Source organism: Chiloscyllium punctatum, chromosome 18 (genome assembly GCF_047496795.1).
Source record: "Chiloscyllium punctatum isolate Juve2018m chromosome 18, sChiPun1.3, whole genome shotgun sequence".
Lineage (NCBI taxonomy): Eukaryota > Metazoa > Chordata > Chondrichthyes > Orectolobiformes > Hemiscylliidae > Chiloscyllium > Chiloscyllium punctatum.
Window position 1 is genome coordinate 97,962,903 of NC_092756.1, and position 15,370 is coordinate 97,978,272.

Genomic DNA, 15,370 nt, shown 5'->3' on the forward strand with positions numbered 1-15,370 from the left:
CAATCATTGATAGAAAGTTGTTCTGTCTTAATTAAAGGATGATTTCCTGTTTTTCTGTAACACTGCAGGAGAACTTGTGGCTGGACAGTGTCTCACTAATCATACGAGATACTTTTGAGAATGAACTGTTGATGATTGATAACCTCTCTGGATCTATCTTCAACCATTACACCTCTTCACCCATCTGCCGGAACTGTCACCACGACAAGCAAGAGGTTACCAGTTTGTCTTCTGTGTTTTTGTGTCTTTTCAGTGACTGTTTTATGTTCATGACCCTGTTTCTGAATTTCCCCCAACAAGGTAGAAACATCTTGCCCCCATCAATCCTATTGAATCCGTACGTAGCCTCAAAAACTTTGTCCCTTTCGGGTTAAAGGCCAATCTTCCCAAGAAGGAAAATCTCACACTCAGCCTGGAAGAGATTCTGAAATGTGATCGCTACGCCCACGAGAGGTTTGCCAGTGTGCTATCAAATACATTAGGAGGCATTGGAAAAGCTCAGTGGCTCCAGCAGCATCTGTGGAGAGAAATCAGAGCCCATGCTTTGAGTCGACAGACCCCTCTGAGGATGGCAAACCTGACCAGCTGTGCTTTTCCAGCACCACTCTAATTTGGGGCGACACGGTGGCACAGTGGTTAGCACTGCTGCCTCACAGCGCCAGGGACCCGCGTTCAATTCCCACCTCAGGTGACTGACTGTGTGGAGTTTGCACGTTCTCCCCGTGTCTGCGTGGGTTTCCTCCGGGTGCTCCGGGTTCCTCCCACAATTCAAAAATGCGCAGGTCGAGGTGATTGGCCATGCTAAGTTGCCCGTCGTGTTAGGTGCAGGGGTAAATGTAGGGGAATGGGTCTGGGTGGGTTGCTCTTCAGAGGGTCGGTGTGGACTGGTTGGGATGAAGGGCCTGTTTCTACACTGTAGGGAATCTAAACTCCCTTCTGAGGAGGGGTCACTGAACCCGCATCATTAACTCTGACTTCTCTCCACAGATGCTGCTGGACCTGCTGAGCTTTTCCAGCAATTTAGCAACCAAAATTCTTTCTGTTTTTACATTAGGAATCATATCCTTTATTCCCAACTCTCTAGACTTTCCCTCATCAAATGCCACTTATACAAAGAGGAAGGTTTAAGGATGGTGTTAATGTAGACGAATGATCCCCCTCATTCATGTAACACATTCTGCCAGCTTGGGGTTGGTTAGTTCAGTTGCTTGAACTGCTAGTGGGTGACGCCAACAGTGTCAGTTCAATTCCTGCCCCTGGCTGAGGTTGCTATGAAGGATTCCCCTTCTCAGCCTCTCCCCTCGCCTGGGGCATGGACACCATCAGGTTAAACCTCCACCAGTCATCGCTAATGGGAGAGCATGAGGACTTTACATTCTGTCAAACAGTGCCATTTTCTTCAAAAGCATCAAGCATTCCTTTGCAACGGAATTCACTTCATCGAATGGTACAGTCCAGGAGTAACCATTTATATTTTAAGGTGCTGCCCCAGTTTGCCTATTCTCACATATTCCTGCAAATTCCCCCCCCCACCCCAAACCTTCAGTATTTATCCAATTTCTTTCTGAAAGTCACTGTGAAACCTACATCCCATTCCAGATCACGAGAACTCACTGCATTAAAAAGGAATTCCCCGTGACACCTCTGTTCCTTCTCTCTTAAAAGATCCCGGTTCCAAATGAAGGCTTTCCATCGAGTTGCTCTGGATAGGGCTGGAGAATGGGAAGCAGGTAGTAACCACTCAGGTCTCATTGTGTCTTGCCAGGTTCACCTCGCTGAGACAGAGGCATTCTCCCTGACCTCAGAGCTCCTCTCGGACAAATCATCATCAGTAGTTCTGGCTGATGACCTGAGCTCAGACGACAGTGTACCTCACCTGACCACCAGGGAAGGTGATGAAAAGGTATGGCAAAGGATATCCTCTCCACATTCAGAGTGCCAACCTCCTGCCAATGCTCTGGCACAGCCTTAGGTTTAGGGCATGCATCCATCAGGAGTTAAGCTTAAGCCATTTAGCATCAGTGATGCTCTCCCATACCTTGCATTTATATAGGACCCCATCACATTTATGTCCCATGGTGGCTTGTGCTCAGTTCATTGCTTTGAAACGTTGTGACATCTTGCATGTGCAGTGGTCACTGGATGCACAGCAAGACCCCGTAATCTGTAATTGGGAACCAGCTGACCAGTTTCTGATAGTCTTGCTTGAAGAATCTCTGATCTCCTGGTGCTCTGTCTGTGGTTTGGTTACCTTCAACATCCTGAGTTCTGAGCAGAAAAAAACCCAGGTGTTTCTGCAAGGACCAGGAAAGGTTCCAGTCTGGCAAAATGGAATTCTCTCTGTTTTCAACTCCCTGCATGGTGTTGGTCCTTCCTGTGTCTATCACCTCCTCCATTCGCCCAACACCAATTCCAGCCACTTGCACATCCCAGATTTCCAGCTCTCCACCACTGGTAGCTGTGCCTTCAACTGCCTGGACCCTAAGATCTGGAACCCATGCAAAACCACCATCCCCAACACCCCACGCCCCCACTCAAACCTCTCCATCCTGAACTACACCTTCAACATGTTCTTCAAAGCGGAGCTTTTGACCAGCTGGTATAATAGCTCCTTCTGTCTGCGTGGCTTGGTGCCAAACAGTGTTTGACAAAGCACGCTTTGAGCATTAAAGGGGCATCAAAGGTGCAATTAGCTTCAGTGGCTAGATGCGATTAACGTCCACTGTGTGGGTTCAATTCCAACACTGGCTGAGATTGCCAGGAAGGACTCTCCTCCACAACCTCTCCCCCTTGCCTGAGGTGTGGTGACCCTCCAGTTAAACCAGCACCATTCATCTCTCCCTAATGAGTGAGCAGGACCATGATGGCTTTACCTTGACTTTATACAAATGGCAGCTTGCTAAGGATGACTGTGATGGAGCAGAGCTCCCGTGTGTCACAAGCGAATACGTGGACCTGTGCTTTCTGTTCACAGGAAGGAACAAATAAACCTGGTGTTCATGAGAATGGCAACACAAGAATCTTAACAGTGAAGGAGACAGCGATATACAGAACAAACTCACTGCCAAACAACAGCTACACTTTGCAAGTCGAGAATTCAGATTTAGGCCAAACAGTTGCAGAAACACAGCCAGAGCCCATGGAGCAGATTGCTGGTGAGCAGTACACTGAGTGTTGCTGTTATTTAATTAGTTGCTGTTTATAGCAACGCACCTTGTGTTTCTCTCTGCCTGGAATGACAATTCAGTCTTAAAGAGAGCACCTTCTTCTCACAGTGAGTCCATCAGTTTCCTGAACCAAGTCTGAGATGAAGTTGGGAGTTGGGGGGGAGGTGGTTTCCTTTGTTTTGAATTGAGGGTCATGTATGATCATCCAACCTAGCCCCAGTTTCCTCATCCTGCATGTGTCCCCCCCACTGGAGTCAGCGAGGTCTGTTCAGGAGCAGGGAACCGTCTCGGAACTGTTCCCTTCCCTGACGAGGGAACCGCAACAAACTGTTCCCTGTTGAAGAGGAGAGTTTTCAAGATGTAATGGGCACAGAAATGTTGTCAATGCCTATGAAGGTTGGATTGCATCTAACACAAATTAAATCCCAACTCCAGCCTTCACACCTTCCAGCAGGTTAGTAACTTGGAGTAACAACTACATTTGTCCCATCCTTTGACAAAGGATCGTGACACTAACTGCCATGCTCTCATCTCCAAATGTAACAGTGCTCAAACATTCTTAGTCTGTGTGTCACATTCCCACATGTTATCAGTGTAATTACACAGCAATCACTGCAGAACTTTACCTTTCATTAATGAATGCATTTTAACTTAAAATGCTGAATCCATAGCCACTTCTAATTTACACCATTGACTTTTTAGCTGAAAATGTGTTGCTGGAAAAGCACAGCAGGTCAGGCAGCATCCAAGGAACAGGAGAATCGACGTTTCGGGCATAAGCCCTTCTTCGGGCTTATGCCCGAAACGTTGATTCTCCTGTTCCTTGGATGCTGCCTGACCTGCTGCGCTTTTCCAGCAACACATTTTCAGCTCTGACCTCCAGCATCTGCAGTCCTCACTTTCTCCACTATTGACTTTTTACCCATTCATGTCAAATTGTGGAGAGGTGTGAGCACTGCCTGTGAAAGAAACCTTTTTTTTCCTTGAAGACGTTGGTTTGCAATCACAGAGACAAGTTCCATCTTATGCTGCTGACTTCATTATATTGGAGCAAGACTTGGTTAGAGATCTTAATGTACGAAATCCATGGATAAATGTTAAATTCAGTTTCTCATAAAGAAACGTATCTACTTTTGCAATAGAATTTAACCGAGCCATCAATTTCACACCAACTTGATGTGTGAAACAGGGTCCTATCAGAAGTGGGTCATGGGTGTTTATGAACTGGCTGGGAAGGAGCATGTAGCTTAAAGGGCCCCCCTGACCCTATTAGCCATGGTGGTGCTGTGTTACAGTTCCCTCAGGGACTCGAGGTTACTGTGACAACATACACCCCTTCTCTGCATGTTCTAGATTGGAGCTGTCAGGTCATTTATCTCATTGCTGTTTGTGGGGATTTGCTTTGTGCAATTTGATGACTGTATCTCCTGTGTTACAACAGCGATCACTCTTCACCAAAATGTCCTGAAAACTACTCAAAGGTTATGCAGAAAGATAAGGTCTCTCATTCGGAACGGCAGAGAAAGATTCCAAGAAGCACCAACTATTGGAGTACTGTGTTGATAGTGTAAGGGACAAACAATGTTTGCATTTCACTGAAGAAGAAATCAAACCTTTTCATCTTGCACTCAACAGGACAGATGCAAGAATACCAAATCTCAAAGGGAACAACAATTAATACTGTATGAGAAAAGGCTGATTGACAATAGACAATAAACAATAGGTGCAGAAGTAGGCCATTCTGCCCTTTGAGCCAGCACCACCATTCATTTTGATCTTGGCTGATCATCCTCAATCAGTATCCCCATAATATCCCCATGATTGGTTGGTCACTTGGCTCTGATTGATCATTGTGTTGCCGTGGAGAATACATCATGGAACTATTGTCCTCCAGATTTTTGTTTAATTCAATAAAGACTCAGTGCCTGGACATGTTCCTTTAGTTTGTGAAGGAATAGATGTTGTTTCTAGACAGTGAACCACAGAGACGATTGAGACAGAGAGGAACAGACTCCTTGACATTTCAAATTACCTTGCTACGTTCCTACAAGCTGTTTCTTAATAGTTCCCTCTTTGTCACCTGTCCTACCATCTCCTCTTGTGGTTCAGTGTCAGCCTTTTATCTGACGTCTACTCCGATGAAGTAAGGTGGTGTGTTTTACAATAAGTGAGGTGCTCTGTAAATGCCAGTAGTTGTTGTTATTTCAGCTATAACTGGAAAATATGAGCAGAGTCCTGATGAAACTCTCTTGTTGCTTCCCTCAGTAGCTCCTCGCCAGGCTTCTTCTTCCTCCTCTTGTCTTCAGTTTCAAACAGAGCTCTTCCATCCTGCGAGGCGTTCCCCAGCAGAGCAGGCTGACAGCACCCAGCGCGCCAAGGTCGCTTCTTCCTCTTCCTGGGCCTTGCTGCAGTCACCCAACATGGCCTGGTCTCTCCAACGACAGGTAAGGCATACAACTCAGAGACAGACCCTTCGGCCCAACCAGTCCATGCTGACCATATTTCCAAACTAAACCAGTCCCATCTGCCTGCTCCTGGCCCATATCCCTCCAAACCTTTCCTATTCATGTACTTATCCAAATATCTTTTAAACATTACAACTGTACCCACATTCATTCCACACGCGAACCAAAATTTGTCCCTCCTGGCTTTTTAAAATCTCTCTCTTCTCACTTTAAAATCATGCCTCCTAATCTTGAAATTCCCCATCCGAGGGAAAATACCTACCATTAATCCTATCTATATCCTTCATAGTTTTATAAACTTCTATAAGATCAGCTGTCAACTCCCTATGCTCCAGTGAAAAAAGTCTCAGCCTATCCAACCTTTCTTCATGAATCCAAGCTTCCACTCCTGATAAATCTCTTCTGAACTCTCTCCAGTTTAATAATATCCTTCCTACAGCAGGTGACCAGAACTGGACACAGTATTACAGAAGACACCTCACCAATGTCCTGTACAACTTCAACATGATGTCGCCAACTCCTATACTCAAAGGACCAAGCGATGAATGCAAGAATGCTAATTGCCTTTTTGACCACCCTGTCTACCTGTGAGACAAACTTCAAACAATTATGTACCTGAACCCGTGGGTCCCTTGTTCTACAACACTACCCAGGGCCCGACTGTTAAATGGATAAGTCTTGTCCCTCTTTGTTGTACCTTGCATTTATCCAAAGTCACCAAAACATAAGAAATTGAGAGCTGGGAATGGGGTTGGTTAGCAAAGGAGTGATTGGGCATAGGGCAATGGCCCAGATGAACAAACATGTGGAACTGTTGGAATTCTGGAAAAATCTAATACAAGAATTCATACTAAAGGGAATGTTTAGTCACAATGGATTCCCAGAATGTTCAATATTGTCTTTAAACTGTTTGGCTACGTAGAACAGTCTATCTTCCGTAGTTACACTCCCCGCCTCTTCCTCCGCTACATTGATAACTGCATTGGCGCCACCTCGTGCTCTCGTGAGGGGTTTGAGCAATTCATCAATTTCACCAACACATTCCACCCTGACCTTAAACCTACCTGAGCCATCTCTGACATCTCCTTCCCCTTCCTGGATTTCTCCATCTCCATTAGTGACAATCGACTTGACACCGACATTTTTTACAAACCCACCGACTCCCACAGCTACCTGGATTACACCTCTTCCCACCCTATCTCTTGCAAAAATGCCATCCCGTATTCCCAATTCCTCCGCCTCCGCCGTATCTGCTCCCAGGAGGACCAGTTCCACCACAGAACACACCAGATGGCCTCCTTCTTTAGAGACCGCAATTTCTCTTCCCACGTGGTTAAAGATGCCCTCCAACGCATCTCGTCTCCATCCCGCACCTCCACCCTCAGACCCCACCCCTCCAACCGTAACAAGGACAGAACGCCCCTGGTGCTCACCTTCCACCCTACCAACCTTCGCATAAACCAAATCATCCGCCGACATTTCTGCCATCTCCAAACAGACCCCACCACCAGGGATATATTTCCCTCCCCACTCCTTTCCACCTTCCGCAAAGACCGTTCCCTCCGTGACTACCTGGTCAGGTCCACACCCCCCTACAACCCACCCTCCCATCCTGGCACCTTCCCCTGCCACCGCAGTAATTGCAAAACCTGCGCCCACACCTCCTCCTTCACTACCATCCAAGGCCCCAAGGAGCCTTCCACATCCATCAAAGTTTCACTTGCACATCCACTAATATCATTTATTGTATCTGTTGCTCCCGATGTGGTCTCCTCTACATTGGGGAGACTGGGCGCCTCCTAGCAGAGCGCTTTAGGGAACATCTCTGGGACACCCGCACCAATCAACCACACCGCCCGTGGCCCAACATTTCAACTCCCCCTCCCACTCTGCCGAGGACATGGAGGTCCTGGGCCTCCTTCACCGCCGCTCCCTCACCACCCGACACCTGGAGGAAGAACGCCTCATCTTCCGCCTCGGAACACTTCAACCCCAGGGCATCAATGTGGACTTCACCAGTTTCCTCATTTCCCCTTCCCCCGCCTCACCCCAGCTCCAAACTTCCAGCTCAGCACTGTCCCCATGACTTGTCCTACCTGCGTATCTTCTTTTCCACCTATCCACTCCACCCTCCTCTCTGACCTATCACCTCCATCCCCACCCCCATTCAGCTATTGTATTCTATGCTACTTTCTCCCCACCCCACCCTCCTCTCATTTATCTCTCCACCCTGCAGGCACCCTGCCTCTATTCCTGATGAAGGGCTTTTGCCCGAAACTTCGATTTTCCTGCTCCTCGGATGCTGCCTGAACTGCTGTGCTTTTCCAGCACCACTCTGGCCCAGAATCTGGTTTCCAGCATCTGCAGTCATTGTTTTTACCTGGTCAAGAACAGTAACTTTTTAAATCTGTTTTAGAATTCAAAAACCCATTTTTTTACTAAACGCACAAGGTTCACAGTTTGAATCAAAAGAATTTTATTAGATAACCAAATCAAAGAACATGAAACTACTGACTGCACTCCACCTTAAATAATCACTTACCTCAAAGATGTTAAAAGTACACCAAACACTTAACTCTTCTATATTCTAAACTTCTTAACTCAAATTTCTTTCTTTTGATTTATACCCCCAGTAACTCAAGTCAAATCCATATCAGAAATTGGTTGATTGATCATTGGGTTTGAGTACATTTGTATAAAAGCTGAGATTTGTTTGGACCTTCCACTGACATCCAGCAAGATTGGCCTTGACTATGATGAAGAGTCATCAGGACTCGAAACGTTAACTCGCTGTCTCTCCATAGAAGCTGCCTGACCCGCTGTGATCTCCAGCATTTGTTGTTTTCGGTACAGATTGCAGCATCTGCAGGAATTTCATCTTCCAAGATTGAGCTTTCATTTCTGCACTGGTCATCGCACATACAACACCAGTATTCTGGATTAGTGGTGCTGGAAGAGCACAGCAGTTCAGGCAGCATCCAAGGAGCTTCGAAATCGACGTTTCGGGCAAAAGCCCTTCATCAGGAGGGCTTTTGCCCGAAACGTCGATTTCGCTGCTCCCACAATCTAGCTGCAGCTTTGTTGTTATCTCGTTGACCGTCGCAACTCGTTCACCTGATCAAGGTGGAAGCCAAGTGCTTCATCAGAAATTATCTCCTTGAGAAAGTTGTTTATTAAAACGACCATCATTCCAATATCAAGTGTCATTTACTTCCCCAAAAGCCCAAGGATCTGCCGAAATACAATAAAGAGTATCCTTTAACCACACATCTGACCTAAAAGCTGAAGGTCCTTTTGAAAGCAGACCTAAACGAACCCAAACAGACCTGGAAACTCTGAGGAAGGGTCACTGGACCTGAAACGTTAACTCTGATTTCTCTCGATGTGGAGGTGCCGGTGTTGGACTGGGGGTGACAAGTTCAGAAGTCATACAACACCAGGTTATAGTCCAACAGATTTATTTGGGAGTACAAGCTTTTGGAGCACTACTCCGTCATCAGGTGAAGTCACTCTGAAAGCTTGAGATTCCAAATAAATCTGTCAGACTCTAACCTAGTGTCGTGTGACTTCTGACCTGATTTCTCTCCACAGATGCTGCCAGACTTGCAATTGCTGGTTTTATTTGAGACCTGTAGACTCCCTGAGTTCGGAACATTGGAAAAAAATGTTCACTTTTAGGTCCATTTGGATCAACCAAACTATTTTTTCCAAAAGTCCCAAATGGTCCAAAGTGGTTGATTGCAGCAACAAGCAGAGACAAAGAATAGGTGCAGAGTTAAAGAAATAAAAACCTTTACAAATATGGTAAGGTTTTTGAGGGGCATAATGTGAACCCATTCCCAAACAGACTAGGCTACAACGGGTTAAAGAGGTATTAGAATGGAATCCCCACAGTGTGGAAACAGGCCATTCAGCCCAACAAGTCCACTGACTCTCTGAACAGCATCCCACCCAGACTCATCCCCCACCCTATCCCTCCAACCCTGCATTTCTCATAGCTAACCCACCTAGCCTGCACATCCCTGGACACTATGGGTAATTTAACCTGGCCAATCCACCTAAACTATATATTTTTGGAGTTAAATGACTATTTTGATTTTGGTTGAAAGGTGATTCATAAAAAAGGGTCAGGTCAGTCATAGAGTCATCGAGTCATAGAGTCATAGGGTCATAGGGTCATAGGGTCATCGAGTCATAGAGATGTACAACATGGAAACAGACCCTTTGGTCTAACCTGTCCATGCCGACCAGATATCCCAACCCAATCTAGTCCCACCTGCCAGCACCCAGCCCATATCCCTCCAAACCCTTCCTATTCATAAACCCATCCAAATGCCTCTTAAATATTGCAATTGTACCAGTCTCCACCACATCCTCTGGCAGCTCATTCCATACATGTACCACCCTCTGCATGAAAATGTTGCCCCTCAGGTCTCTTTTATATCTTTCCCCTCTCACCCTAAACCTATGCCCTCTAGTTCTGGACTCCCTTGACCCCAGGGAAAAGACTTTGTCTATTTATCCTATCCATGCCCCTCATAATTTTGTAAACCTCTATAAGGTCATCCCTCAGCCTCTGACGCTCCAGGGGAAACAGCCCCAGTCTGTTCAGCCTCTCCCTGTAGCTCAGATCCTCCAACCCTGGCAATATCCTTATAAATCTTTTCTGAACCCTTTCAAGTTTCACAACATCTTTCTGATAGAAAGGAGACCAGAATTGCATGCAATATTCCAACAGTGGCCTAACCAATGTCCTGTACAGTTGCAACATGACCTCCCAACTCCTGTACTCAATACTCTGACCAATAAAGGAAAGCATAACAAACACCTTCTTCACTATCCATGTATCCAAAAACCAACAATATCCTTAACTAGGCTGCTCGTTGGATGCTGCCTAAACTGCTGTGCTCTTCCAGCACCACTAATCCAAATATCCTTAACTAGCAAACAGTCGGTCCTGGGGTTCTTGGATAAAGGATTCCCACCTGTAATTATTAAAATAACATCTAAGAATTTCCACAAAGGACATATTCACTTTATGAAATTCTTGGCTTTCAGCAGAGAGAGATATTTCAATATTTGTATAATAGCATCGTTGGGAAGTCAGTAATCATCTTGTGTGCCTGACTGTGTCTCTGTCTGCACACACTGCTCATATTTGATCACTCCAAGAGAAATAGGACCCTCCAAAGACCTCCCTTACATGAAGAGCAAGATGAGAGCAGTTTGTCATCACGGAGTGTACTGGGGCCCTAACAGTTGGTTTTATTTCTCCTCAGGTTGCCATCAGTGAGACCTCCCTGAGTGACGGTTCAGTGGACAGCCTTCAGACAACACTAGAGAACAGCCTGAGATTGGCGGTGTCACCTCAGTGCACGCTGGCTCTCCCCATGGTCTGTACCGCTCTGTCAGCCCAAAGAAACACTCCCTCCATCACCCCGCCTCTCCGGATAAACGCCTTCCAACATCGGACGAGCCGAGGGCTCCAGATGATGAGGGGACGCCAAAGGAGTCAAAGCAGCGGGGGCAGCACCAGCCCAGGATGCACATATCAGGACTCCATGGACCCCTCGGATGAGGAAGGGATCAGCCACTCCCTGAGGGCCAACAGCGAGCAGTCTGAGACACTGAGCAGCCTCTCTCTATCCTCCCTCTTCTCTCCATCGCGATCACCACCCACTCCAATCAAAAAATGTAACAGCACAGGCACTTTGGACACTGTCTCAAAAGGCAGGGACACCAAACAATTTTATACCGTTGACCAACAAGGGTTCCTAACAGCACCCTCTTGGGTGGCTGACTTCTGCAGGAATAACCATCCTGCTTCTGGCCTGGGAGGCCAAGGAGCTGACCAGGGGACAGACACTGAGGACATTAAAATAGCACATGTGCGACCATCCTCCCAGATCCAAACTGGGCCTGAGTACAACGCCACAATGCAAAGGAAGAAAAGATGACTTTGCAGAGTCTTTTTTTTAGTAATAATAAAAAAAGAGAAAGACATACTGGCTGAAACACTTAGTTTACCTCATCATGTGAGAGTTATGCAGTCCAGCTATCTCGTGGCGTATGTGTGTACCGGATGAAAGGTCACAATTAATTCAACTCTTGGTGTGTGGAGTCACTCTCGAAACCTAGGCGGCAGAAATGTTATCTCTTTTTTTGTTTCGTTCTCCTCCCAACTTCCAAAATCAACGAAGAATGTAATGTTAGTTGATAATGACAGCCACTAAGATCTGAACGAGGGTGGGTGAAATTGATTTCAGAGAAGGTTCTGGAATCCCCTCAGTGCATTAAATTGAGGGTGGGAGGAATAACTCCAGTTAGGCTCATCAGTGTCATGGTGACAGAGTAGGCCCTAACTCCAGAATGGCAGCAAGCTACATAAATGATGATGTACATTTACAGGTTGCTATGAGGAAAGAGATGGGGGAGTTAAGATTTCAGAATAAGCAAAGATGGATCACACTGAAACTATTTGGGATTCAATAACGGAAGTCTATTTATAAAAAACCATTCGAGCTTGTTGGAAAGAGTTCTGTTGTTGGAAATTTTGGAGAGATTGCTTCAAAGAAGTGTTCATACAAATATTATTTTTTTAAACATTTGTTTATTCCCATTTTATTTAAATGCATGCTTTGAATATTTGGTTTGTGCCAAATCAGACTTATTCTTCTAGATGTACCAAATGTAATATTTATACAGAAATAATATATTAAAATATGTCTAGCCTGTAATTTTTGTAAACTTTTGCGACAGTTCCAAGCGAATCTTCAGCCTATGTTTCACGCTGAGGCCACATTGTCAAAAGGGGGTGGGTGTGTCTCACTGACAATCTAACAATGTGAGTCATTCCTTCTCTGGGTTCAAGCAGATGTCAATGCCTTGATGGAATGAGTTTGACCCTTTTGTAGCCCGATGAGCCCAGTTCCATTGAGGACTGAGATCAGGAAATATTTCTTCACTAGAGGTTGAGGAATTCTCTGCCACAGGACACTGTGAAAGCCGGGCCACTGAATATATTCAAGACAGAGATGGATACATTTCAAGTCTAGATGACTTTTCAACAGAACATCAGCTCTGATGAATGGTCACCTAGACTTTAACTGTTAGCTTGCTGTCTCTCCATGGATGCTGCTTGACCCCTTGTGATTTCCAGTATTTTTTGTTTTCAGTACGTATTCCAGCATCTGCAGTAAGTTGCTCTGACACTAAGGAAAAAAAAAATTTCCTTCTTTTCCACCTCTGGGTTGGATTTAACTGCTCGCAATTGCATAGCACTTTTTATACCTTAAAACCAGCCCAAGGTGCTTCATAGAATTGCAGTTCAGAGCAAATTTATCACAGGGCTACATAACCACATCGTAGTCATAAGCATATATCAGGATGGATGGTCAAAACTTTGCTCTTAGGACTAGGTTTTAAGGATCATCTTAACAGTGAAGAGAAAGGTTCAGGGGGGAAATTTCCAGAACCTATAATTATCAGAGTGTAGGTTTCTCAAGGAGTTGTAGGGATGGAGATGGTTTCAGAGCTGGGGGTGAGATGGGGATGAGACCATGGACAGACTTGAGTGGAACAATGAGAATTTCAGATATATTTCAGTTAACGTTTTATGATGCCCCTCTGGAGCAGGTGAGTCTTGAACTCAGGTCTCCTGGCTCAAAGGTTGGGACATGTGAGGTGTTTCCTAGAATTCCCTGTTTTATTGGGATGTGTGCATGAGTATTAGACACCAGAATAAGTGAAAAAGCACATTCAGAAATATCCATGAGGCACAACCAGGAATAACCAGCCAGTCTGGGAACGCCCAGGATCAAATCCCACCACACGGTCCACTGAGCATGCAGCCTCAGGAAGTGGACAGTAAGAAAGCTGGGCTTCAATACTCTGAATCATACCTGGTGTTAAACCAGAGCAATTCGTACGCAGGAACTGTTTGGAGTTTTATCTATCATTCTACATCCAAAGGAGAATGATCAATGATTCACAAACTGGCTCAAAGTGAAGCTAGGTTGGCATCATTTCATCTTTATCCCTTCTATTCAGAAGGGCCATCAAACACAGATACCTGACTTTTAGAACTTTCCTGATGAACCTCTTTAGAGATATTGTTACAGAGCTGTGGAGCAGGTGGAATGTGAACCCAGACTTCTTAGCTCAGAGGTAGGGACAATGCCACTGTACCACAAGCTCAATTTTAGAACAATTTCACCTTTTTTTCCTAATCAGCCAGTTCGGAGACATTATCCCAAATCTCTGGAGCTGTTGGGACTTGAACCCAGAACAAGAGTGTGGTGCTGGAAAAGCACAGCAGGTCAGGCAGCATCCGAGGAGCAGAAGAATCAATGTTTCGGGCATAACCCCTTCATCAGGAATCAGCCATTCCTGATGAAGGACTTATGTCCTAACCGTTAATTCTCCTGCTCCTCAGATGCTGCCTGATCTGCTGTGCTTTTCCAGCACCACACTCCTGACTCTGGTCTCCAGCATCCGCATTCCTCACTTTCTCCTAGTTGAACCCTAGCTCCGAGGCAGGGACACTCCTCTGTGCCACAAAGTCCGTTTTGGATCAATTTCATGACAAATGTTGCCACAATACACTTGTTTATCAACACCAATTCATTTTCTTAATTAACTCAATTACATTTGAAATCTCATATTTGTACTAGAATATTGTGTGGGTCTCAAAATGTTCATTTCTACCAAATTTGCCTGTTTGTAAAACTATGTAATTAGCACAACTCCCCTGATCTTGTTTTATCGTGTGATGATTGCTTTCTTTCAGTATTTATTCATTTCTGTTTGAGAGTCACACTTTGACCAGCTTGCAACCAACTTTCAGGCTGTATGTCCCAGATCATAACAGCTAAATATGTAAAAACATTTTCCCCAGTCCTTTTGTCAAATGTATTAATGCCTATCGACATGACGATTGTACAATGTTCAGCATCGTTCATGATTCCTCAGATACTGAAGGAGTCTGTGCCCAAATATTTCAAGATCTGGACAATATCCAGGCTTGATCTGACAAATGGACTGTGACATTTGCATGCACAAATGTCAGGCAATGACCAATTCCAACAAGAGAGACTCTAACCATCATTCCATGACAATCAATGGTACCACCATCACTAAACCTCACCTCCGCACCTCCAACTAACAACATCCTGGGGGTTACCATTGACCAGAAACTGAACTGGACCTGCCACATAAATACAATGGCTACAAGAGCAGGTCAGAGGCTGGGAATCCTGCAGCAGGCAAATTCACCTCCTAACTCCCAAAACCTGTCCACCATCCATCAGGGGTGTGAGGGAATACCCTCCACTTGCCAGGATGGGGAAGCAGCTCCAAAAAGCTCAAGAACCTTAACACCATCCAGGACAAAGCAGCCCCCTCTTGATTGGCACCACATCCACAACCATCCACTCCATCCACAATCGACACTCAGTAGCAGCAGTCTGTACCATCTACAAGATGCACTGCAGAAATTCACCAAAGATCCTCAGACAGCGCCTTCCAAACCCATGACCACTTCCATCTAGAAGGACAAGGGCAGCAGATACATGGGAACACCATCCTCTGTAAGTTCCCCTCCAAACCAGTCACCATCCTGACTTGGAAATATATCGCCATTCCTTCAATGTTGCTGGGTCAAAATCCTGGAATTCACTCCCTGAGAGCATTATGAGTCAACCCACAGCACATGGGCTGCAGTGGTTCAAGAAGGCAGCT

At 45.5% G+C, this 15,370-nt stretch overlaps 1 protein-coding gene across 3 annotated transcripts in view; it reads left to right on the plus strand.

Moving 5' to 3' along the window:
• cacna1ia (calcium voltage-gated channel subunit alpha1 Ia) overlaps positions 1–12,384 on the plus strand; it is a 447,558-nt gene extending 435,174 nt beyond the window's left edge. For 2 of the 3 annotated variants that reach the window (XM_072588890.1, XM_072588893.1), the window contains 5 exons: positions 69–215; positions 1,766–1,903; positions 2,975–3,155; positions 5,433–5,611; positions 10,912–12,384. In XM_072588890.1, coding sequence (XP_072444991.1) covers positions 69–215; positions 1,766–1,903; positions 2,975–3,155; positions 5,433–5,611; positions 10,912–11,589 — 1,323 coding nt within the window. In that variant the 3' untranslated portion in view covers positions 11,590–12,384. The remainder of the gene's footprint in view (positions 1–68; positions 216–1,765; positions 1,904–2,974; positions 3,156–5,432; positions 5,612–10,911) is intronic. The other variant, XM_072588891.1, reaches the window with a different exon arrangement.
• Positions 12,385–15,370: the final 2,986 nt, after the last annotated feature.